General features: G+C 37.2%; 1 protein-coding gene across 1 annotated transcript in view; it reads right to left on the bottom strand.

Annotated features, from left to right (window-relative positions):
- The window catches only part of LOC150088739 (tectonic-2-like), a 351050-nt gene that overhangs the window by 6953 nt on the left and 316399 nt on the right, over positions 1–27698 (bottom strand). Inside the window, exons 8-11 of the mRNA XM_090370296.1 lie at positions 20938–21055; positions 8630–8734; positions 8194–8385; positions 351–500 (exon numbers count right to left, since the gene is read on the bottom strand). Of these exons, the coding sequence (XP_090226422.1) occupies positions 351–500; positions 8194–8385; positions 8630–8734; positions 20938–21055 (565 nt within the window). The remainder of the gene's footprint in view (positions 1–350; positions 501–8193; positions 8386–8629; positions 8735–20937; positions 21056–27698) is intronic.

Raw genomic sequence — 27698 nt, 5'->3', positions numbered from 1 at the left:
TACCCTCGTGTGAGACCGAATAATCAGCTGTGTTACTCACGAGGGCCAGAACACGCATCAACCCCCTGCGTTTGACCCCATCAAACGCAGCATCTTGCAGTCATAATCGTATTATTATCTCCTTGCATGCGTACGAGCATATTTATAGTTGTGTCTGACACGTGGTGCTTGGGTAGGACATGGCCAACTGTCAACGGAGGGGTGTCCGGATATTAATGGTAACGCAGTGTATATTTTAACCTTGAATCGAGATTATAGCAAACACTCGTGATATTTTATTTATTTAAAAAATAAAGTTCCCACCATTTTCTCTCTCTCTCTTTCTCTGTATCATCAGCGATTTTACTTACCTACTGAGAGTTTTTTGTGGTTCGCTAGAAACATAGATATAGTTCACTCCAGCAGTGAGAGAAAACGTGCAGCTTGTATTGTAACCACTTTCCTGAAAATCGGGGTCAAATTCATTCCAACATTTTGGAGACCACGCGGTCGTTTTATAGCTAATAAAAAAAGATAACAATTAATACAAGCACTGTTAAAAAGAATGTTAAAATTAGATTTGTTAGTGAATCTTCAACCTCATAACTTTAATATTAGAAGAGGCATATAACCTTTACCTATATTAGCCTAAAAGCATCTGGAATTAAAGAAATTTCTTTTCCTTTTATAAAGAAATTATAAAGTTTCTTTTTGGCGTAAACTTCGGCTTGCATTTAAACTCCACTCACTGGCCTAAAAATTATAAACCTTTATTCAATATCTAGACGGGTCACCTTAAGCCCGAATTTCAGCCATACACGTTGTGGATGGATTCTACTAGTGTTTAAGGGATTCTAACTCTAGATTTTCCCATTCTTCCATCGAGATTTTGTCAATTTGTGTATTGTGGTCGACAGAGAACTGCGAAGCTGAACTGTTGTTTCCAACACATCCAAAACATTCTCATTTGGATTCAAATTTAGAGAATTAGACAACCATGGTAAATGTTGGTAATCTTGATAATGTTCCTCGCACTATTCAGATATAATTTTTGCATGGTGCATAGTTACGTTGACGTCTTAAAAGAATCCATCGCAATTCGAGTAACAATGAAGCACTGTAGGGTGAAGTTGGTCCGATACGACAGAAAGGTATTCACTGGAAGTAACACGACCTTCTACGGGTATGAGCGGATGCGGTCGGTACCAACTGAACATATTCCATACCATGATACCTGTCTGGATGCAGGGCTTATGAGGTTCATACTATATGTGTTTTACCCTACCATTGGTGTAAATCCAGACTTGTCAGACCACATGATCCTTTCCATTGTTCCACACTCCAGGCTTGGCGTTCGCGACACAACTCCAGTGAATCTGTTGATTTTTTTACAGAAAGAAGTGGCTTTTGTATAATCCATGACTACGAAATCCGAGATTCTTTAACTTCTGCCAAACAGTTCTTTTGGAAATGGGCTTTTCTTTGACGAAATTGAATTTTTCAGCTATTTTCTGCACACGGGACCTTTTATCCTGACTCCGAATTCGCTTTAAATCTTGTTCTTTAAGTACTGACTCTGAGCATTTCTTCCTTTGAGAGCTGCATTCTCCTTCCGTCTTCCTAATTGCATACTTTTGAGATGGTTGCTTTCTCCAAAAAAATGAAAAAAAGTTTCTTTTTTTTTAATAGTTGCTTTTTCCAGAGCAGTGATTTTACGTGCCATAAAAAGAACCCCTTTCTGAAAATAGGATAGATCAGTCTTCCCCATGATGGGAGCGGCTAAGAAGGAAAGCGTACAGTGCTGTATTTATTTGAAACCAAGGAGTACATGATCATGCCATGTGACAAATTTACATTTGCTTTTAATTATCTGTTTACGACAATTGCAAAACGTTTATAATTTTTTGGCCAGTGACTACAGTACAGTAAAACAAAAGTTCCGCTCTTATTAATGTTATTATAATACTAACTAGGATGCTTCGCTCGCTGCGCTTGCTTCCTTTGATAAAGTAAAATAAAATACTTACAGAAGCTTTCGACACTGTGTGTCTCTTCCTCTGCTATGAATACATAAATACGTTTCATATGGAAATCAAGAATGGTACCTCGTGGTCATGTTAGATAAACATAGCGCGTGACCACGCTAAAACAGACGCTTGTTTTCAGTAAAACAAGCTTCTGTTACGTATTTTAGTATTTGTTACGTATTACCGCGCAACCCGCATCTCTGTTCTCCCATTGGCTGAATAAATATCACTAGGAGGAAAATTATTTTCCTCCTAGTGGTATAGAAAGATATTAAAGAATACACATTCGAATTTACCATCCAAATAAATCCTACCCATACTCTGAAAAAAAGCTTATATTTGCATAAAAAATGAACTTACATCTGCATATTCTACAGTGTGAAAAAAAAGGAAATTGCAGAAAATATTCAAAAACTGTATAGCCACAACACATGTCTGCATTCATAGGATAAAACTAATAGGGACCCAGTAGTTTCTATCTGATACGTGATACACTTCTACTCAGTTATTAGGATTAATAATGGAGGAGATGCGGAAGAAAGGAGGGAATAATCCAATACATAAACGCAAATAATTGATTCACCTATGCTCATTCCATAAGTGAGTTGATTATTATTAACAATTAAAACGCGTATTTAGTAGTGTCGTGTAGAATCAAACACTCGGTGTGCAAATCTCGTAATCAGCAAGTTACTCATTTGGTATTTACCAGCGGATTGAATTAATCAGGCAGTTAGTAGTCGGAAGATGCTTTAACAAGAAAAGGGCAGATGGAACACGTTTGGGTTCATTTGTGCTACATAAGTCAAATCATTTTAAAGCCGGAGAAGCCAGTGGGACACCCTCGGTCATATCGACATATTGACCTGCTGGCTAATCTCGGGAAAGTACTGAAAGACTCATTTCTTGTCGCACTGAATCCCTCCTTCGAGAAAATAACTGCTATTCTCAAAACCAATTTGGTTGGCTGGCTGTTGTAGGGTTTTAAGATCAGCAAATTGGCGTACTACTATATAAAAAAGGACTAACTGTATGAAAGTACGATGAAAAGAATCTAGAAGATTAATATGAGTTCCGATGTTAACTATTATATGTGCTCTTTAACTAGAGAGTCTTAACTTGAATTGGAATCCGGTCGATAACGCTAGGAATTTTTATGGGTCTTTTTTCACAACATGGCTGAGTTAGTTGGTCTTAGACGAGGGTAGCATATGGCCTAAGTTGCTGATGAGCCAAAAACTGAACAACAACAACGAGAGAGAGAGAGAGAGAGAGAGAGAGAGAGAGAGGGGCAGTCTTTAGTTAAATTCGAGATGTCAAGTTGACGTTGAAGTTTACTATGACAGATATGGTAATGGTGACGAATTTGGAGAATAATCTATTGTAGCCCCAAAAATCCTCCTCTAAGTTAGAACATGAAAGGAGTTTTTCTACTGAAACTTCATAAATTTCAATCCTTCAAATTCTTATGGTCGTTATTGTATAAGTCAAACCACAAATTATACGGGTTTACACTTTATTCAACAACTTTCCACACATTCCCTAGACAGGGAGAGGAATAAAAAAAAGGGTGTTTCGATTTAGTAGCTATATCCACGTTCTCATAAATAAAGAAATAGGTAGTTGAATCACGTTTCCCAATGTTCCAGTTTATTATTAAACATTCAGCAGTGTGTGTGCCAGAGAGAGAGAGAGAGATTCTGAAGCTGCTATAGCCCTTGTTTTACAGCTGGGATAAATGAGGCCACATAAAAATGCTAAGTGAAAAATAAAAATAAAAGAAATAGAAAAAAATAAAACTCAAAGCAGCGAAATAATCTACGAATGACCTCCAGCCTACAGAAGACCAAGGCAGGAGTTAAGCCACATAAGCAAGAAAGAAAAAGTTGGAACGCTATTGGAAAGAAAGTACATTAAGATAATACTGTAAGCCGGAGGAAGACGTGACACAGTAGGATTAAAAGAAAACTTTTCCCAACATTAAAAACAATTTCGGAGGAAAGAAAGAAGATCTGGATGTGGCGGGCTGTAAACGATAAAGAGTGAACCATGAAGGGTGATCCGGGTGTAAAAACAACGATAAGACCGGCGAAGTGCATTAATCCCGATAATCCCATAAGGCCTGATATACAATGCAAATAGATCCTGTAACTAATTTATAGTCTGCACGGCTTAAGACCAAGTCCGAGCTTTCTAAGTGCACCATATAGACATTAAAGATCAGCGAAAGTAACCGCACGGAATTGCAAAAGGACGGATTTAATTTAAATTGCACGTGATGGTTTGATGATATTGGACTCTCTTCGTCGATGAAATACCCATCTGTTCTTTGCATTTATCTTACATATGGCAGCAAGAAATTAAAATCAAGTTAGTAATGTATGTAGTGCGTTACATTTCAGGAGCGTTATTAAATACAGTACTAATAATTCACGATGCTTAATAAAAAGAAACGAAGGCAAGGCGTGAACATGCGTGAACCAAGAACAGTTCGTTTCTGTGCATCCCCCCGTATTGCCCATTTATTCGTTCCACCAGCGCACGACAACAAACAAATATCCAGTCCTTCAGGTACAATGTACGGTATATTGATAGCTAATGTGATATCTGTGGAGGGAAAAAATAAATTATAATTTCCAAATTTCTTCTGGTTCGATTTTAATAAAATTTGGGAAGGCCTGACGAATCAAAAAGACCCAAATATAAGATTCCATGAATAATAATAATTTATTTATCCCTATTTTGTTACGCTTTTTTGGGAGATAACAGCAAAAAGTGAGGGAGAACACATAAGCCAATGGCTTTTTAGGGGGTGTTCCCTTAAAAAAAACGATGAATTGAAAAATATACAGTTCTGAAATTGTACAGGTAATGTTCAACAGAAAAGACAAATAAATTAGAGTTTTTTGTACATTTCTTTACAGAAGACTTTGAAAAGCATCACTACTTATAATATCATTGTGAACATTTTTACAATTAAATGAAGAGAGAAAATAAAAATGATGAGATGTCTGCACAGAAATTTACAAACTATTTGCCAACTGCTTCCTTTAACATTTGTACATTATTTCCAGGTTGGTGTTTTTAAAATCCAGGAGTTGAGTGGAAGGTAATTTGAATCAGACATCCCTGGTGATGAGTTCAATTAGTAGTTTCTTGAATTGATTTAGTGAAGTGATATTTTTGATTTTTGCAGGAAGTTTGTTCCAGGTTTTAGCACTTCTGTGTACTTTTCTGAAAAGCGGAATCTTCAGGTTGGCTTCATTTCTTAGATTGTATATTTCTTCTTCTTCTATGGTTATGAAAAAGGATCTGAAGAGAGGGGAAACTCTGGTGTCCTCAATCAGAAGGTGGAAGCTGAGGAGTCTCACTTCCTTGTATCTCGAACTAGCCGATGCGTTCCAGGGAAGGCCCAAAATTCAACGAACGCATCGATTGAGAATGGAGTTGATTCTCGCAAGGTTTTCTTGGCTGGTGGTACTCCATGAGATAATTCCATAGGTGAGGTGCGGCTGAATTAAAGAAAGGAATACTAGTCTGAGAAGGGAAGAAGACACCCAGGCAGAGGCCCTGGCCAGTATTCCCGCTAGTGACGAAGTTTTCTTTCGTAGGGTTATCATTTGTTTTGCCCAACTTAGCTTATCATCTAGCCAGATTCCGAGAAACTTGGTTTCATTCTTTCTTTCAAGTTGTTTTTCTTTGTATGTTACATCTAAACCAATATTTAGTGGTTTGTTTTTCGCTCTAAACACCATGTATTTTGATTTTTCTGGATTCAGTAAAGCTGATTCTTTTGAAGCCAACTATGCATCACAGAGAGCAAGGCAGAGATTTTGGGTTGAAGCCAATTAGAGTCTTTACCTGTGATCAGGATGGAAATATCATCGGCATACGCTACTAGGTGAGAAGATGGAAGAAGAGAGAGAAATTCATCGATGTAAAGAACAAATAGGATAGGTCCAAGAAGTGAGCCCTGAGGTACTCCCCTGGAGAAATAACGGATGTCGGAGTATGATTGATTTGTTCTTACGACAAATGGCCGATCAGTAAGGTAGTCTTCAAGGAGAAGGTTAATTTTCCCTCTCAAGCCAAGATTATTGAGTTTGTTAAGTAGAATATTATGGTTTATGCAATCAAAAGTTTTAGATAAGTCAAGAAGCAGTGCTATAGCATATTGACCCTTTTCAAGACTATCAATGATCCTTGAACAGAAGTCAACAATTGCAAGATTAGTGGAATCTTCTAGAGCGATAAGCATACTGTTGTTGATGGATGAGCTGATTTTCTTCAAGAAAACCTATGAGTCTGCTATGAAGACTTTTTTCGAATAATTTTGCAAAAACTGAGAGTAGAGCTATTGGGCGAAAGTTGTTGATAGAGTTACAACGGTTTCCCTTTGGAACAGGAATGATTATTGCATTTTTGAATTGAGAAGGGAATTTACCAGATTGAAAGGAGAGATTGAATATATACTTCAGTGGCGTAAGAATTGAGCTAAAGACCTTTTTCAGCAGAGAAGGAGATATTTCATCAAAGCCAGGGGCTCCCTTTTTCTTTCAATTGATTCCTTGCCTCTAAAATCTCTTGATCGGAGAGGGGAGCGAGAAAAAAAGAGTTTCTGATTGGGTACTTGGCAGATTCTCTCATTTCATTGTCTCTGAAGTGAAGTTCTTCTTGAAAGAGGTTATTCACACTTGATATAAAGTGGTTACAGAAAGCAGTAACTTTTAGCTCGTCATCTGAAATGAGTACCTCGTTTTCAACTACATCTCCAACGTAGCTCCGTGATTTCAGTTTCCTTCCCGATAATAGTTTGTTCAAAACTGTCCATTTTCTCTTGCTTGTTATGATACCTGTAAGTTGAGAATTGAATAAATCAGTGTGGTTAACGAAAAAATTCAGTCTGATTCATGATATTTCCTTTCCGTCTCTTAAATACACAAAAAAGGGAGTCAACTATTACAAAACCTTTTTAACTCAGTGGTTACAGCACTGGTATTGTAAACCAGGGGTAGTGAGTTCGATCCTCTCTGAAAGCTAAGCATCGAACGTCGTCTGTGTCCTTTACATCTGACATTTGCTTGTCGTAATGGGTAATATTGTATGACACCTCCACCCCTTTAGACAATAAAGATCGTTAGCGGTACCAGGTTTTGCAGTGTATATAAAGTACATACAGCAAATAAATATTTTGGAATGTCTATGGGTAATTAAGACAAGCTGTCAGCACCTGATGTCAGCTGTGGTAGTTGCAGTTCAACACTGGAGAGACAGTGCTATACCTCGAATACAGAGGGCAGTATTAGTACGGCAGGGAAGTGAACTTCTTTCTGCATCTGCCAAAAAAGAAAAAAATAATGATAAAATAAGACAGACAGAATATTCATACTATTCCCATCTCACAAGGTAACCAATTACACTCTGAACTTAGTCATACTGTCTGCCTCTATCAAGTTGGAGGCAACATATTCCACTGTTATCTCTCCCCGAATATTTTATTTTTTAATATTCCATTAAAAAATAAAACAATGAATGAGCAAAAATCTACACCAGAGAAGCATAATAAATTATATTCCACAGCACAGGTCATATTAAATTTACACAGAGTTCTTTAGCATGTTTTTGAGCACGCCAATATCTAACTACTCATAAGAAGAAGAAATATTTTCTGATCTGTTAAGAGTGAAAAACTACCTTTGTTCCAGAATTTCAAATATATGAATGACCAGCTTATCTAATCTTGTCACAGAAAAAGGGATGCCGAGGACCATTTATTCCAAAGATATTACTGACAAGTTTGCTACGGCTGAGGTTTGTCATGAAGGCTTAAAGACGAAGACATTTCTTTTTATTCATTCGGGTTTTTTTTTTTTTTTTTTTTTGCCTTTCTAAGAATTTAGAAAGTAAGGTACCTTAACGAAAAGGAATTTTCGCTAAGCTACTTTACTGCTCTGTATTTCCGTTGAGCGACTTTAAAGGTTTTAAGTTTGGCCAAAAAAAGCTTATAGAAATGTTTATCCGTTCAAATTACAGATGTTTATATCAGAGTACCATTAAATTTGAATTCAGCAGTAGTTTACATTCTCATCAATTACATATATATTATTTTTTGGGGAATGGTTGGGTGGTATGTACTAAGCTGAGGAATGTGTTAGTGCGAAGGGTGGAGATCATCTTTATCACCTACCTTACTTTGGCTCCAATTACAGTCATGATAGAATGGTCCCGGATTCGTCCACTTTCCGTGTACATTATAGAAAGTTGAAGATGATGAGGAACTTTTGAGCATTTCAAAACAAACCGTTCCACCTGCTCTTTCCATGAAAGCGATGTTATGTTACTGACGTCATCGGTGAAATTAGAAGAGTCAAATTCGTCCCTAAAAACCACATAAAGGAATTTTCAATTATCAATCATAGCAAAAAAAAAAATTTCCAATAAACGTGATTCAAAAGATTCCATCAACATCTTTAAGTAGCAGAGTATCATTCAAATATTATTATTATTATTATTATTATTATAAACATTGCTTACTGTAAAAGTTAAATTTATTTTTAATAAATAAAAAATGAAATAATATAATAAACGAAATAATAACTATTATAAACCACGTTTGTTTTTACCTGAGTAAAGGGACAAATCCTTCTAAATCCAAGGAATTCGGGTCTCCTCCTATACTTACATAGTTAGCTGAAACCAGCGATGTAAACAGTGACCATGTACGCAATCTAAAATGACAGAAAAATAAGTATTCCATATTAACTATAAATACTGAAAACGTATAAAAATTATCGTGCATGCATTGCTATTTAATCTTAAAAGAGTTTCAATTTTAAAGAATTTTATATCAACGCTTGGTTTTCATTAATAAATATACTCACGATACTCTACTTCTCTACTTTTGTTGATTTACCTTTTGAGAGTCTTTGGTATTTTCTTGGTCCATCAGTAACGTAATCTTGCGTATACTATTAGAATGGACAGTTCAGCATTTTTATTTCTTCTCCAGAACTGGGAAGTGTCCGAAAAACTATTCAGAATTCTAATAAGTGGGCTAAGTCTTAAAAATTATATATACTGGTATGAGGTTGAGAAATCTCTACAGTTCATTATTTTTAGTTTCGTATGCAAAAAAAGATGGAAGTATGCAATTGATTTCAAAATAAGAGAAAGGATGGAGAACAATTCTTACAGATGTGAGATGGGCTGAAACATTATGAGCATTTTGACAGTGAGAATGTGCCCTAAAAATGTTTAAAAAAAAGATAGTGGATGGAAACTTAACCAAAGTTAATTCAAAAATACTCTTTTACCACATGTGAACTTGTATAAGCTGTTTATTGAAATAAACTGATGCTTCCAACAAATATAATTAGTACTTTTAATTTTTTAAGTGAATTAAAATACTTTTTTTAGAATATGTTATTTGTCCTATTGAAATGTTCTGTGATTTTGTGGGGGGAAAAAACAAAGAAAGAAAATTGAAATACATATATTTTTTAAATTGCGTTCATTTTGAATATGGTTTATGATTCAAGTTTATTAAAATTCGTCATCACGAAGGTTGTTCGAAAGGTGTGATATCAGCAGAAGCTTCGTTTTATTGAAGAGTGCAGAGTGAGAGATTTATTGCTCATAGTGTGTCTTCTGTTGCTCGGAGGCCTGATCGCCAAGTGACTCCTTCGTCATCTAAAACAAATCGAAGTTACAAGGACTCATGACTGGAGAACAGGAGATGGAGAACGATCAAGGAATTTCCATTGCCATCACTGCAGTAATACCTCAATAAACTAGCCACATGATCCACTGCATTATCGTTGCAAGATGGTTGTGCTGTTTCCAAGAAATGCTTCTCCAGGAACAAGTGACAAAATATGCGGTATTTATAGAATGACTCATAACGATGCAATCCCAGTCGAACGCAATAACCAGCATCACTTCCACATTCCCATTCACTGGACTGGAGTCTGATTTGCCTTACTTCTGGATTACCGCAGGCTACTAAAATATTCTTTTGCATTTCGCTCCCTTGGCTACTTCAGTTTTATCATCGCACTTAAAAAGAGGAGGAAATAGAAGCCATCACCCACTTAGGATGAAGCTATCAAACTTGGACTCCCTAAAAGGAATGTTCCCATGTAACACCACTGAACACTTCAACACCTTCTCCATTGATCCGGTAAAGTTTGAAGCCAATAAAACCAATAGAAGCCAAATTATAAACCAAATCTGGACTAAATCACCAGGATTGCTATGAAAATTGAGCAGTTTTTATTAGAAATTTGATGATATGAACAATTAAATTCAATAATATAATGAATATAAATAAATCTGTTATGTTAGTTGCTGATAAAGAAGTCAACCTATGTATTTAACTCTTCAATTATCAAGATCTATGTTATTTCAAAGTGAATACAATTAAGCACATGTATATATCAATTTAATAGTTATTATTATACAATAATTATATTGTAAAGATCTGAAATTTTGTACAAATGTGTATAATGTATATTTTAAAATTTCTGTACACCCTCCTAGCCCACTTGCTGCACAGGGGGTGAACCTTGTGTTAATAAACTTATAGTAAGTAAGTAAGTTTTCTCCTGGAGTGTGTAGTATGTGCTATTTATAAGATTTCAGAATATTCGAAAGGCCAATTTTCCTTCGAAAACACGGCTAAGAGTGCCAGTAGCACGCACTTACTCTTCTCAGTCGACCACAATAACTTTCCCATTCATGTGCGCTTAAGAAACTGCTGTGCTGTACAATTATCCTATCCTATTTTATACATAGACTCTGCTACGTTATTCAAAATACACCACATCATACCAGTTACACGGAAGAAGCAATTCACGCTCGCGTGCAAAGGCATAAACAACTACATGAACTCAAAAAATTTTGTGTAGAATGTTGTGCGTTTACTATATTTGTAAATAGTACACAAAACAGTTTTAATATTTTTATAAACAAGCAAATTATAATCTGACTTCCCTTTAACTGTTATGATACATACACCGATGAGCCAAAACATTATGACCACCTAACTAATACGATGTTGGTCCTCCACGTGCAGCCAAAACAGCTCGTACCCCGCGAGGCATGGAGGCTACAAGATTTCTAAATGTGTCTTGTGGTATCTGATACCAACACGTAACCATCCGTGGTTGAGACGCCGCAGATCAGAGTTGCTGTTCCAACACAAACTACAGATGCTCGATGGGATTGATGTCTGCGGAATTTGGAGGTCAGGGCAATACCTGGAAGTCTTCCTCATGTTTCGCGAACCAGTCTCGAACAATCCGGGCGTTGTGGTATGGCGCATTATCCTGCTGAAAGACGGCACCGCCAGAGGGGAAGACCGTTGCCATGAAAGGGTGTACCTGGTCAACAATGATGCAGTTCTGTACTGCAGATACTTTGACACAATTCCATACATTCTACACAGCGAAAATTTTGGCTGATCTCCTCAGGTCACGTGGGTAGGGAGGAAACACCCAGAAGTGAAGATACCCTCAGGACGGTGCTAATTTCCTTCCTAGTTTTTCAGCGCACCGATGAGGATGATAAGGCCAGTTTTACAATAAACCCAACAGGAAGCAAGTAGGCAGTGTACAGAATGTCTGCAGAATAATTTTCCGGTATAGCTCTTTCCTAATAATGGATGATTCTGTGTCTTTCCCAACATCAAAAATCAATATAGATGGGCCTTTTTCAGAGTGCCCAGCACATGGATGATTGGACCCAGAGTATACCAGCAGAACATCGCCCAAAGCATGACACTGCCGCCACCGGCTTGTTTTTGTCCCACGGTGCATCCAGGTGCCATCACTTCCCCAGGTAAACGACGCACACGTACGGGGCAGTCCACATGGTGCAACAGGAAACATGAATCATCGGACCAGACGACCTTCTTCCAATCACTCAAGGTCCAGTTTCGATGCTCGTGTGCCCATTGCAGGTGCTGTCGCCGGTGAACTGTGGTTAGCACGCACTCGGAGCGGTCTGCGGCTACGCAGCCCCACTTTCAGCAGGGTTCGATGTACTGTGTGTTGTGAAGCATTACTCCCGTCACCAGCATTCCAATTGCAGGGTAGTTGCGCCACAGTTGCCCCTCTGTTGTCACGTACCGTCCGAGAGAGCCTTCGCTCACCTCGAGCATCGATGAGCCGTGATCGTCCAACACCTCGCCGGCAGTTCGTGGGTTTTCTCTCCTTGGACGACTTTCGGTAGGTACTAACCACGGCTGACCGCGAGCATCCCACCAGCCGTGCCGTTTGAGATATGCTCTGACCCAGTCGTCTGGCCATTACAATTTGGCCTTTGTGAAACTCGCTCAAGTCCGCTGCCTTTCCCATCTGAAGAACAAGAGTAACACTGATTAACGGAGCTCAGTATTAGGTGTTATACCGTGTCCCGACCTGCGCACGTGCCGTAGTTTCCCTGTAGTTGTTTCAATTTGCATAACGACTCGCTGATCATAATGTTTTGGCTCATCGGTGTATAACATACCTTCACTGTATAATAAAGTTATACTTGCTGGGTATTTAATGACATACAATAACGATACGATTGAAAATAATTATAGATACAAGGTAAGTATTTGCAGTTTCCACATAAAATTAAATAGATTTTAGTTTCCATTCGTGTAACTTAATTGTTAAGTTCAACCATTTTAATCATTCTGCACTGGAAAATAGGAATAAACATATTCTCTTTCATTTAACATTGAACACTGATTCTTTATTCACTTTTCATTATAAAGTTCTGTCATCTTTTATTAAATATGTAGGGACAGAGTTGGATTATTTTCAGCAGAAAGCCGACTTTTCGAAGCATAACTGATTTGATTACAAACCTATGGGAAATCCCCCTGATTTAATCATAATCTATTCATATTTGGGTTACAATTTTCATCCGCTCTCTACGTTTTAGAAAAATCTCCCTTCTATTCAGGGAGATTTTTCTTACATTTGTAAAAAGCTATTTCATGCATTAACTAACATTCTTCATATCGTCTAACACGGATTTTTCGAATACAGTAAATTTACCCTCGTTTTAACAGACCTCAGTTTAACGGAAGAATAACCAGACATTGATAAATATGTACTGTCCTTACTATTCTTCTACCCAATTAGTATTATGTTCTGTATACTGTATTAGTGTTTGAAATTTGTATGTATGTAAATAAATATTATATACATAATTTTTAATTTGTTGATCAGAATTAGTTGAGCAATCCAGAGTAGGCTAACAACCATTGCTACTTAATGGACGGTGTAGCTCTTGGCACTCTACCAACTGTTTTGCTTGTCTAAAGCTCTGCTTATTCTGTTAGTCAGTTTTCTGTTGCAAAGATGAAAGGTTACATGGCGTTCTCCATTCGTCTTTGATATCCCCGGTGAATTCCAAAAGCCCATTTGCACGTAGACGATGCATATCATCAATTCCAAATTATCTTCGGCAGTCACGTTATGAGCAATGAACACGTTTTTGTTTCATAAAGCTAATAATATATGCATAACGCCTTCATATGAAATTCTTTATGTTGTCGTATCTAAAATTAACTAATATTAAATTAAATTTATTTTTTTACTGCCTTTTGATTTATCGAAGAAATTTGATGCACTAAAAACTCGCTTTTCCATACACATCAAATAATAAACTCAAAGTGGAACTTTCGGTTTTTTTTTTTTTTTTTTTTCTTTTTCAAAAAGTTCCTTCAAGCTCGGCATTTCCGTAGTCATTTTGCAGATCGGTCAAAAAAAGGCAAAGTTAAGGCACGGAGACGTGACGTTCCCCTGAGAAAGAGCACACACTCACGCATCTGTGGTGCAGTAAAATGTTAAGCCGAAGTCAAGTCCCAGAAGACAAATCCCATCGAAATATAATGACAAAACTTGGACGCAACTGGAATCACCTAGGTTACCAAATACAATACGGTGCTGAAATACAAAGGAAGAGGAGTTGGAAAATGGCACAAACACACGCACTAACACCACACACACACATTTACGTGCATCCACGGTCTTTCCATAAATATGAAAAATATCTCGAAACAAGCCACATCATACCCACTAACAAAAGGAAAGGTCAGTATTTTATTGAATTTACGTTGAAATGTTACCGTAGTGCCAAGTTCATTTTCTTAAAAAGCCATCTGTCTTTCTACAAGTTGTCTACATCCACTGGTAATGCTGTCATCCTCAAAGGAGCTGTTATAGGCAGAGAATGGACGGCGAACATATAAAATGCCAAAACTAATTTAGAAAGATATACAACCCCCTATTTTAAATAGCTAGCCATTACTCCAATATTTACTGATCTAATATAGAACGAATAAGTGGCAAAGAATGGCCAATAAACCAAAAAGCCCTTCACTGACGGGATTTATACTGCAATTGAAAATGTCAGAAATCCAGATTAATAAAAACATATAATAATTAAATTGAGTCAATGAACATATGGTTCTAAGAGAACGTTTGCGATGAAATATGATAAATAATAGGTACTGACATTAAAAGACGCACATAAATTTAAAGACGAAGAACGAGCAAACAGCCTCCTCAGTGCAAACGTAACTGTTTAAATGTCCAAATAATGAGATGCTAAAAAATTCGTTTCTGCGTTTCTTTTATAAATATATGAGACAGAAATAATAAAAATAAATAAATACTCTTTGTTTTACAACGAGAAAATTGAACACTACTGTTGTACAAGCCCTTCGCAGACAGAAGGCCAGGGGACTTCTCGCTGTGAAGGGCTTGTACTGACTAAAATCACGATTTAGACTACTGACTAACCCACTCAAGCTTAGGAAAAAATTGTAAGCCTAAAATTAGAATAATGAAATATATTTATGACGAGTGAAAGACGAAGAGAACTAGATATCGTGGTTTTAAGAGCGAGGAGTATGAATCATCCAAGGAATAAGTGTTCCGAAAAGGGAGTATTTTGTTAGGTAGGAAGAGCATCAAGGCTGGATTTACCGAGAAGCAGTTACTCCCGGGCCACAAGGATGCCGAGATCCCGGAATAACGCAGTCTCACCCAGTCCTTACTTGGAGGGCCTTTAAAAATATGTGCGACAGGGCCCCAGATTATCTAAATCAGGCATTAACAGAGCATCAGAATTCGTAAACAAGATGTCTGCCAATGCTGTTAATGCGAGGGTCATTTTGACAAAAGGTTTTGTCAAACACATACTCTAGATTTAGGTAGAAATAAGCATAGTAATAGGAGATAGTCTTGGTAGTATCTGTACAACATTCCAGCCATATAACTTATTCTGTTTCTTTCTGGCAGGTCTAATTCTGAAATCAGCTGACAATCAAGCCAAAAATGGGAAAATTTGTGCAGCAAGGTGTTATAAAATTCCTAACAAAATCTATATGATGAATCTACTCCATCAGAGTGTACAATCCGGAGGTGATTTATTGAATTTAAGCATGACCGAGAGAGAGAGAGCATTGATGATGACCTAAGAAACGGGCGGCCAGCTACAGTCCCAAATGAGGAAATGGTCAACGTGGTGCATAAATTAGTTATGGAAGACGGTAAAATGAACATTGAACAGAAAACCAATAAAGTAAACATTAGCCTTGGTTCAGTACATGCCATCCTACATGAGCAGCTACGCATGACAGAGGTCTCTTGCCGGTGGGTTCCAAGAATGCTGAGTGACAGTCACAAAGAGGCAAGAGTAAATATCACCAGGTCTCTTTTACAGCGTGCCACTCCGAATGAAGAGGAGTTTTTGCCTAAACTGTTACTGCTGATGATTTTGATCCAGAATCTAAAGTTGCCACCATGTCGTGGAAACACGCTGGGTCACCCAATCCAAAAAAAATCCAGAATGCAAGCCTCAGCTGGGAGGATTCTGTTGACACTCTTCTGGGACTGTCCGGAAGTACTGTTCACTGATTTCCTTCAAATATATAAAACTGTGACGGGGAGCTACTATGTGGATCTATTAACCAAATTATGAGAAAACATCAAGTGGCAGCAACGAGGAATGCTGTCACGAGGAGTGCTGTTGCTGAATGACAACGCCTCACCTCGCAGATGTGAACTGACAGGAACAACAGTGGCCAAACTGGGGTTCGAGTCTTCGCCGCATCCACCCTATTCACCTGATATGGCCCTATCTGACTTTTACTGGTTTATAAAATTGAAACAGCATCTTCGTAAAATGCATTCTGTGGACGATGAACATCTAAAACAGGCAGTGACTGAGCATAAGTTCCATTTAGTTTTGATTTAAAAGCCAAAATTTTCCATTCACTTTATACATATATTATGTTTATGTAAGAAACATAAACGCAATGGATGTGAAAAAAATTAAATTCAAAAATAACTTAGGAAACTGTGCGAAACCGCTTCGGATGGGTGATTCGAATTTGAAGTGAGAAAAATTTAAAGATTTTTCTCACTTCGTAAGAGAAATTTAACAATATGCAATTAGTTGCAATGTACCGGCCTTTGCGTTAGACAGAAGAAGAGTGTTATCATCTGCACTAAATTCAAGTCACAGACCAAGACAATTTTCTCCCTTTTCACGTTTATTATGTGAGAAAAGAGATGCCGCTTCCAAAATATAACGACATTAGTAACCACAGAACACAGAGAACACTAATGCACCTAGTCGCCTTGACAACTAATCAACTCACAGCTTCGTTAAGAGGCTCACTACTACGAAAACGCAAGACTGTAATATCTCTCCGTGTTGTTGTTGTAGCTCTGATTTGTCTAGCTTAACACGGTCTCCAATGCATATCTACAAAGGAAGAATCCTCACACTTCTTCCCCAAATAACCTCCATTAGTCTCATATCAAAGATGGATAGAGAGGGGGGAGGAATTTTCAGAAGGCAAATCTTTAAGGAACCTAAGGGTTCGATGCTATGCAAGAAGATATTCAATACATTCTTTCTATATGAACCAATTTTTCAGTGGGACAACAGGATACCACTTTTCGCAGACAAAGAATCATCTGCAGTGTAATGTGAATAGTAACTCGACGTTAAGAGGACTTGTGTCAAAGGCTGCTGTCTATCAAAAGCAACACGCTGTAAAATTAAACGCTCTTAACTCGATTACCACAGGAGCGTATATATATGTAGTCTGATAACGTACTTGGAGCATGAACTTCAGCAGAGGACGAGAGGCCAAACTACCTGGCACTGACATATTGTACCTGGTGTGACAAATCTACGCTCTTTGTAAATTCCAACATCTGGGACTAATAAACCTCACAGTTAGCAAGTTAGGTTGGATGTGGTGCTTTTATATAGGAGTACATCGAATACTGTACAGTGTAGATTAGACATTATACGCACTACTTTAATGATGGTTAGGGCTAATAAGGACTCCATAGAGATGCGTGTGATATTAATTAGGCAGGACAAAAAATTATAATCTCAGCTAACATCAAAATATGTCATATTCAAAGCAGCAGTGTCTTTTTATCTGGTAAATAAAAATGGACTTCTGTCCGACATATTACATCCATTAGTAGGATGGAATGAGACTCTCGCTTTGGCGCTATATACGTAAGCATTTTATACGGCTCGAAGAAATTATTCTCCAACAAAGTTTTCCGTTAGCAACAATCCTACAACCATCTGTAATACTTATTTCCGTCTGATGGATTTTTAACAAAAATTGAAATGAAATGCTTCACGAATCTTCTGTGATTTAATAAAATAAAGAAATAGCAATAGCTACTTCAGATACTAGAACGTAGTCAGCATTTTTGTAATTTTCTTTACTTATTTTCTCCTGGATTTTAATAACAATTGAAAGATAACACAAATTTCATGTTTTTGATGTGATTAAGGTATAAAACGGACAGTAATAATTCATGATTTATATATTTAGTAAACCAGTAACAAAAAACGAGCTCATCAAAAAACGACCAATTCATCTGCGCAAACTGAGAACATTTCTTTTCTACGTATCCGCCACGTTTTCCATTCATTCCTCCAATCTGCGCACGATAACAAGAAATACCCAGTGCTACAATATACAACATATGGAAAGCCTATGTGATATGTATGAAAAAATAATTAACAAATATATATATGATTTAATTTTCGAGCTTCAAACACAGAACCTTTCAATGTTAGCTAGGTTTAATCCCACAACCATTTAAGAACAGAGTGAATCCTCTCACTTCCTCAATTTTCTGGGAAAAGTTGATGTGGAAGTGTAAAAATGTACCGTGACACTCATGTTGCGCAACTTCTTAAAATGTAGTACAGTCTCTACATAATACTTCTTTGAAAAAGACATTTTTTGTATTCTTGTGCCCTTCTGGTAACCTTATCTTAACATGCTCGAATGATCTTACCCGATACATTGCTACATACATTGGCGTAACTAAATACAGGGTTAGTAAAATAAATTCAGACTCTATAGTCATCGCAAAAGCGAGTCGAATAGCAAACTGCCGTCTCTTAAATAAGAATGGCAAAGTCGAATAGGGTGGAGTCAAATCTACAAGAGGTAAGAGTACCTGTTTTCCTTTAGCTTCTCCCGTTATTATTTCTAGATCCAAATAATTCTGATGCATAACTTTGACTATAAGTCTCGTATCACTGATCAATCCTTCTGAAATTGTCATATTCCGCAGTAAAATAACAACTGCTCCTACCTTAAACTCTAAAATGTTGGGTGGTAAAGCACTTAAACTGAGGCTGTCCAGGAATTCGTTTGGATATCGCAAAAGTTCTACAGTATCTTCAGATATAATTGTGTTAACACTCTTATATTGTAATGAATCACCAGGCATCATTTGTAAAATTTCTAAATTGATTCTTTCACACTCATTATTTTTTGCGGCAAGAAGAGCAACGAAACGCCATTTAGGTTTTCGTTGGTCTTCTTGTTGATCGAAGACGAATCCAAAAACAAGACGAATCACACTGTCATGATCTATTAGATTAGGATCTAATTCAACTTCGTTTCAAAAACGTTTTAAACGTATTAAACGTAACGAATGGCAATGAGTGTATTAGCTCGCGTGCGCAACGTGGGGACATATAGTGAGCGAACACTGCAATGAAATCCTAACGATGAGTTCTTTCTTTTAAGGTATCAGCGCTACTAGAGAATTATTTTTTTTCCCGAACAAAGGACATAATTGTGCGAACGTGCAAATTGTTATTCAGTTAAAGTGCAAATTGTTAATCAGAAAAAAAAATGCCTTATCAAATTAGACAACTGTTTGTTTAACAGATAATACCTTCCTGTGGCTCCATCCATGATGTTATTTGTTATTTATTTTTTTTAGGAGCATTAGCAACTAAGGCCATATTGCTCCGGGATATGCGGTGGTCATTCCCTGACCTTTCCGAATCCTCCGTATTTGGTGAACCCCGTCACCACCAAATACGGAGGACCCTACATAACAACCCTACATAAAAGACCCTACATAACAACCTAGCAGCAATAGGTCTCCCAAAGAACGCATACACAAGGAACTCCAGAAAGTCGTAATCGTGTTGTGAGAGTTCTTGATCGTCAGTTGTGAGAGTTCTTGATCGTCTGTTTTACTTCTTCTTCCCGAGTCTCACACCTGCTCATTTCTTGTACGTCCTTGGTTTTCTTGCGTTCTAGTTCTATCCAGGGCGGCTCGGCTTTTATGTCTTACTTTCTTGCCCCATATGTTTCCCCAGAACTCCTCAATCGTCTTCTGCTCGGGTGGTCCGTTCCCTTCTTTCCCGTCTTCTCCGAGACTTCTGTAGAAGCCTCTTTGGTCCTCATCGAAGATTCGGTTGTTTATTTTCCTCTGGGAGCTCTCTTTGTATTGACGTAGTCTCTTGCTGAGTGCAAGGAGCTTCTGCCTCAATGTGTCCAAGTACTCTCCTATTCTCTGATTTTTGTCTCATGTTTGCTGTGGACGCTGTCTAGTCTGCGCGAGTAGCACAGTGGTATCGTCACCGTCCTCCCCACACCGGGTGGAAAAGGCACGGGTTCGAATCCCGTCGATGACGCGAGGAACTTTAGTGAGCTTTTTTCACTCCGTGGCTGAGTTAGTCAGCCTCAGGCGTAGAGATAGTAAGGTTTTTACCACCAGAAACTGGGGTTTTTTCGTCCAGCAAAGCAGGCAAATCGACCAGAGAACACACGCAATTTACAGACATATTACATATACGGGGTACGAAAGAAATTTTGGGTGGCCCTAATATAATAATTTGAATTTTGTGGACGCTGTCTCTCTTGAGGATGCTCTTCACTTTTCCAATTAATTTCTTACTCCTATTGCCCCATTGGTACTGGGCCAATTGGCCTATCTTGATTCTTAATTCTTCTATCTTCTGCTGAAGTCTTCTTTCCCAAGCTGGCGGTTCCTTCTGTTTTCGGTTTTTCTTTTTATTATCATTATTATTATTATTATTGATAAAATAAAATTGTGTTGTATTGTATTGTATTATTATTATTATTATTATTATTATTATTATTATTATTATTATTATTATCTGTTTATTTATCCACGAAATACAGTCCACTAGGACAGCTATGTGCCAGGAGTGTGTAATGAAATTTAGGAGGGGTTCAAAAATCAATTTAGAAGAAAGAACCATCATAAACTTTCATGAAAATTCATCCCTGTAAATAGTTATTACATGCGGACGGACATACGGACAAAGAAATAATAACTGTCGGATTTCTATTGGTCCGATTTTAATGGAATTTGAGAGAGCTGGGCAAATATTTCTAAAAGACTGAAATATAAAATTTCATGAAACTCTGTTTAATGCCAGCCCATTTGTTACATGCGATTGGACGGACGGACATGGTGAAGATAATAGGCGCATTATGCATATATGCTTAAGCCCCTAAAAATTGCCTTTTCACGCATAGTTAATAAATAATATTATAGTATACTATACAAAGTACTTAATACATTTAACAACAGTCATTTCAACATACCTGAGGTCTGTGCAGTTCTTGAAGTCGTCAAAATGGAGATGAAGTAAACAGCCAGTAAGAATGTTTTCTCCAAATGTTACAGGAATCGTTCCTGCATTGTCACATGTTTCTCTAACACCTACAAACGAACACAAACAGTAAAGCAGTCAGCATATATTTAAATTAATGTAAAATTATTTATGAAATGCAGTTTATTAGGAGAACTATTCAAAGAAAAGATTAATGATAATAACTTTTTAAATTATTTACTTACCTTAATGTACATGCAAAATTATATGGTTCTTTTGGAAATAGTCCCCATTCTCCAAAAGAATGCGAAAATTTCAACAGTCCATTCGAAATACAATTAAATTTTTTTTTTCTCACGAAATATGGTACATCTGAATCCCAATTTGGTCAGATATTGTCTAGCAAATACAGATTTAGAGAGGAAGACAGTCAGGAATACGTTTATTGGAGTCTCTCTAATCTGTATCCAGCAAGAGTTTGCCAGAATATTAGGCTTCCATCTTCCTTGGTAACGTGATATCTTGATAAAAACGTTCACCACTAAATGTCTATGGTTTATTTAAAAAACAGTTTAAATAAGAATGAAGTGTATTTTTAGAGACATATTGCAACCGAGTTTTGGTGGGCTTGTAATAAATTCTTGATCTATATTTTACAGCTGTATGTTCTGTTGTTGCCCAAAAACTATTCACAAACTTTCTTGGAGGATTTCCAGGCTTCCAGTTCCAAAGGATTTAGAGCTCCTTCAAAATCCAACCTCTGAGACGCGAAGTGCAATTATGAGGTCCACTTCTTCTCCTTAGCCATTCAGTTTAATTAAAACTGTTTTTAATATTTATTACCGCTCTCTGTATATCCTTTTTAGGCGCGTTTGCATACACTTAGCACCTTTTGCCTTCAGCATGTTCGTCCGTCCGTCCGTTCGCATGTAACAATTCTCATGAGAATTGTTACAACAATTCTCATGAGAATTGTTACATGAATACTGTATAACGTTCGCATGAGAATTCTCATGAAACGTTATACAGTATTCAGTTCTTTTAGAAAGCTCTATCCAGACAAACAAATTTCATTAAAATCAGATAAACAGAAATTCAGCAATTAGTATTTATTTTTTCTATAAAATTGTATGGAAAAAGAAATTCGTATATGTAGTTTCAATTCAGTATTGTTATATAAGACTCGTGAACGTGGTATCGCTTGTGAAGATATATATATATATATATATATATATATATATATATATATATATATATATATATAAAAGAGACTTAAAAATAAAAGAGTATAGGGGAGGACAGTAATAAATATTATACAGTTGTAATTAAACTGAACGGCTAAGTTTCGAGAAAGTAAAACTATAGTTTTATTAAGTGTTCTATAAAGTTATAATCTGAGTAATTAATTGGATTACTCTGAATATCACTGAATTTCATTGAATTGGAAAAAAAATTCAATTAATTTAAGAAAAATATCGAACGCGCCTAAAATATAACTTAAGGCGCCTTCTCGCATGTGACACGTTCAAGAGCCTTACATAATAATAGATCTAAATCACGCACGAGCTGTCTAAAGCTAACAATACTGCATTAAAATTAACATTTACGCTAGGAATTTCTTTTTTATCTTACAAATTGTACAAAAAAAAAAAGAAAAGAAAAAGAAAGAAATACTTATTTTCCGATTTTAATTAAATTTGGAATAGCTGGACAAATGCTTCTAAATTATATATAAAATTTCATGAAAATCCGTCCACTGGGAGTCCAATTGCTACATGCGGACGGACAGACGAATGGACATGATAAAGACATAGGCATTCATGCATATACATTGCATATTCGAAATCAGCATTTGACCCCTTAGACTTCATTCTTTGTACACCTTAACCACAGTGGGCCATGAGCAACCGACAAGACGTACCCTTTCCAATAGGGAAGCACCCGACGCATTAGCACTCACAATCATGCCCTTCTGAAACTTCGTGATATCATTACATCCCAGAACTGCTACTTGATCACTTTGACTTGCACGACCGGATGCAAATTACCACTGCTCTAGTATATGAAGTTTTGACTTTTTATAATACGAGCTATGCAGCATAGTCCATTACGGATGGGATTGTCACATTTCAGTGATCACTTAGTGTATACTTTTTCTATAACTTGCTTCGTAAACAGGGTTATATATGATGAACCACAGCGTATTCCAGAAAATCCTATCGAATGCGACTAATACCATACAACTCTCCAGTTCCTCTAACTATTGGTATCTGTAATATTATAATATAATAATACCACAGTATTTCAATAACTATATGTTTAATAAGCTACTAAAGGTTGTTTAGAATTAGGAGTCAGCATATGGTATCTGCATGTATCCTATATCGGTTTATCTGTTTTGTGGGATGAAATATCAAAGTTTGATCTGTTTTGCGGGATGAAAAATCTACGTTTCAGAGATTAAAAAAATGCAACTCACAGAGATTAACAAATTGAGTGATACTGTGAAAAAAAAGCACATAAGAGTTCCCTCGTCCCGATAAGAACTATTTCTCAACTTTTTATCTGTTCTAAAGCTTAGATGAAGGAAATATGAATCTGTCCAAAGGAAATATATATCTAGCACTTTCTTTAGACCAATTTGTGCTCTTCTAATGGTTCTGGTAAGTAGTGGAAATAGAAAGAAAAGATCAGAAATACAACATCATATCCGTGACATCGCCCAGCCGTGGCCATCACCAAACCCATTCCTTAACATCATAATCCCAGTTTAATACTTTACGGAGTTTACTACACCCCTTTAATCATAAACCCTGTTGCTGCAGACCGAGGAAGGAAGAGCAGTGGCGTAACAGATGCTGAGCCTGATCGATGGTGACGACAGCAACGAATGACGGCGTACTAGACGGCAACAAAGCTGTCGGAAATGAGAAGTGGGGGTCGCAACTTTTGTGGCTTACCAAAAGCTTTTGAAGCCTTAGTTGAGCAAGACTAGCTTCTAATTAATGGTCTAGCGGACACAGACAGCTTGCGGGAGGGAGTTTAATGATGGCCAACGGACCGCGTGGCATGTGCAGCTGTCAGTCCCCGGAACGTGCCCCGATAGTAATGAGGGTCAACCAGGAGGATGTTACATCATCGGCTCTTTATTCTTGAGGCCTGGACTTCGAGCGATTATGAAACGTAAAACTGTCTTAATTAATAACCCGATGACGCCATTCAGCGGAGCGTATTACAAAACCGACAACAATTATTTCACTCGTGTTGTTGTTGATGACATGCTGATGAATATCTTGCATCCCTTCCTTACTGTTCTTTATAACCTTTGACTAACGCAGGTCAAGTGTCACGTGTGCGTCTGTTCTAACTGTACACCAGCATTAATCAACGTAACATTGGTCCCATCAAAGTTTCCTAAACACTCTCATCAACCTCAAGAAACTAATGGTTATAATATTAAACAACGTCAATAAAGTATTAATTAATCTTCGCTTTCCATCGTTTAATGAGTCAATTATGACTGCGCCCTCTTTTGTCCAGAGACGTGATTAAACGTAATCGGTAAGATGAAAGGCGCAAAGGATTTCATTACAGCATAGGGTAATGATTCTTTTGATCAACAAGCCTGATTCTGTTGAGTATTTTGATTTTAGATGACTTATTGAGAACTAAAAAACATTCTCCTAAGAATATTAAAATTCTCTAAAAGGTCTTAGTTTATTGGAAGGAAAAGCCAAAGGCTGACCTTTTATATTTACAATGGTGCTACATAAATTATAAAATTTGTTTTTGAAATTTGTCAAATTGTAAGTAGGTGTGATGTTTAAAATCTGCGCAAGACAATTGAGGACATGGGGAATTAGTATATGGTATCTGTAAATTGCATGTAATCATGGTAGTTTAATTTGCAGTGAGGGATAAAAACCCGAGTTATGGTTGTCGCTGTTGTAGGGTTTTAGGAGCATCAGCGACTAAGGTCATATTGCTCCGTGTATACTATCTGTAAATTGAGTGAACACACTCAATGTGGTCGATTTTCTCTTTTGATGGACGAAAAACCATGCTACCCTTTCCTGAGACCAACTAACTCAGACACGTTGTGAAAAAGGCCCATAAAAATTCCTCACGTCATCGACGTGCTCGAACTGAGGTCCTTTCCACCTCAGGGAAGGAACGGCGATTCTACCAACTGTGCTAGAACAGGAGAGCCCCGAGTTATGGTCTGCCGAAAAAAGCTATTCAACTGAATATGACTAATTCGGCCACGATGTGAAAGGCTACTTCTGCCCTAAGAAGAAGTATTTCTCATCTTCACCTTTTCTGCAGGGTGGTCTAAGGTGCTCAACTTGTTTTACAGATCTTACGAAAAAGAAACAGTCAAGATACATTTACTGTACTACCTTAGTTTCACCGTACGTCACGCGTTTGAAATGAAGTCCACGGTATCTCGGTCGACGCCAAGAACTGAAGAAACTTTGGGAACAAAAACAATTTCTTTTAAAGTAGGAAAAAACTGAGTGTCCTAAACCTCACCTGAGCTTTGAAACAACTTTCGCTACACCAGTCCAGCACGTAGCTTAACCAGAAATACCACTATAGGACTAAATCTCTGCTTCAGCATGAATTCCATGAATTCATCAAATAGGAGACGATGGATTGCAGGATTTCAGACAGAATCTTAAGACGTTTTCGTGTACTAGGCTCCAAATTGCAGAAACTGTGGACACTCAACAGATAAATCCAATTGAAATCACTAATGTTCCTGACGTTGACTACAGAGAGGCTAAACGTAAATCTCTTCAGATGGTCAGTATGGATCTGCATTTAGCTCCTATGTAACCAGAATATCTGATTACGCCATAACTTCATAGGTTATCACTGGCATTATTACGTATTATGTTGTTGTAGTAGTTTTTTAGGAGCATCAACGACTAAGACCATATTGCTCCGTGTCTCATTGCGTATGTCTGTAAATTGCGTGTCTTCTGTCAATTTTTTGTTTTGCTGCATGAAAAACACGAATTTCCGGGAGGAAAAACCATGCTACCCTCGATTGAGACTAACTAACTCAGCCACGTTGTGAAAAAGGCCCATAAACATTCCTCATGCCATCGATGGGACTCCAGCTCAGGTCTTTTCCACCCGGTGTGGTGAGGCCGGTGAATGTAATCATATTTAATGTACAGGATTATCTAATGGGCTTTGTAACTTAAGTAATTTAGTGTAGAATTATTGCATTAACAAAACTGCTTGCTAAATTACCTGAGTGTCGAAATATCGAAAATTTGAGAAGAGGATGTCTAATAACTGTGCTGTACGATGCTGTTGTATTAAAGAATTTTATTATTACTATCCACTTCGCTACCCATGAAGAACACTGAAGATGGGAGGCGCACGCACACTCATAGTCCAATGACCTGTAACAAGTTGTCAGACACTCCTCCCTCAATTTTTCGATTTTTCCTACCTACAATATGAAAGAGATTTGCCCAGAAAATTGATTTATGCTTCCTAATTAATACGCCGCTAATTATAGAACAGAATACGAAGTTTGTAGTCATGCAAACACGTGTTTTACGCTTGTTGCAAGAGGAGATATAATTAACGATCGGGAAGATGAGCAAGAGGCACGTTTCACTAATGAAGGTAAAGTGAGACGGGCTTACCTAAATTCCTTACACGATACTTTTGTCTGAAAGAAGAAACAGAAGGTAGCATTGATTGTACAGCTGTACAGTAAACAAGCTCATTCCCCCGAAACACATTACAAATTCCCACGAACTGCACTGCATGAACAGTAATGATTAAGGAATGCAAAAAGATGATGAAGAAACTATAATGATCGTAAATAAGGAACTCCAACTATGGAAGTAAAACTGTTCAAATTAGAAGGAAGATATATTTAAAAATATTCCATTTCTTTTAATATATAAACTATGCTTTTATTCCAGAACCTGAAAAAAGGTAATGAAATACACTATGTAAGTATAATAAACATGTGCTTATATATGTATTTATCCACAGGATGTATTTGGACTCCTGTTATTCAGAAGATAAAGTCTCGCCCGAAATGTTACAGCAGGTAGATAGCAGAACTTCATTTATCTGCTTTAAAAGAGGTTGGTTGGTTGTTGTTGGATTTTAGGAGCATTCGCAACTAAGTCCATGTTACTCTGTATATACTGTCTGTAAATTTCGTGTTCTGAGGTCGATTTTCTGTTTGCTGGACGAAAAACCCCAATTTCCGGGAGAAAAAACCATGCTACTTCGCTTGAGACCGACTAACTCAGCCACGTTGTGAAAAATGCCCATAAAAATTCCTCACTTTATCAACGGGACTGGACCTCAGGTGTTTTCCACCTGGTGTGGGGAGGACGGCGATCCTACCAACTATACTACCCACGAGGGCGCTTTAAGAGAGTTGGGTTTGTTGTTTGCAATATGTTCAACAGGAATGGCTATGGAATGTCAAGAAATTGTGTCTGGAAATTGCATGTATTCTATGGATGGTTTGTCTGCTTTTTGGAATGAAACACCTCAGTTTCCTAAATTGCATCAACCTCACGCCGAGATACACTATTTAGCTGATAACTAAATCTGTAAATGCAAAAAATTCTGGCCCAGTGACTGTTTGAATATAATAAAATAAAACAAATCAAATTATTTATATACAGTATTTATAAAAAATTTTATTATTTTATAAATAATTAAATAATCTTTATTTATTACACCACAGCCTATGAGTTAGAAAAA

This window comes from Mastigoproctus giganteus, chromosome 3 (genome assembly GCF_048544385.1).
Source record: "Mastigoproctus giganteus isolate SK-2022 chromosome 3, ASM4854438v1, whole genome shotgun sequence".
Taxonomy (NCBI): Eukaryota; Metazoa; Arthropoda; class Arachnida; order Uropygi; family Thelyphonidae; genus Mastigoproctus; species Mastigoproctus giganteus.
This window is presented reverse-complemented; position numbering and strand designations above follow the sequence as displayed.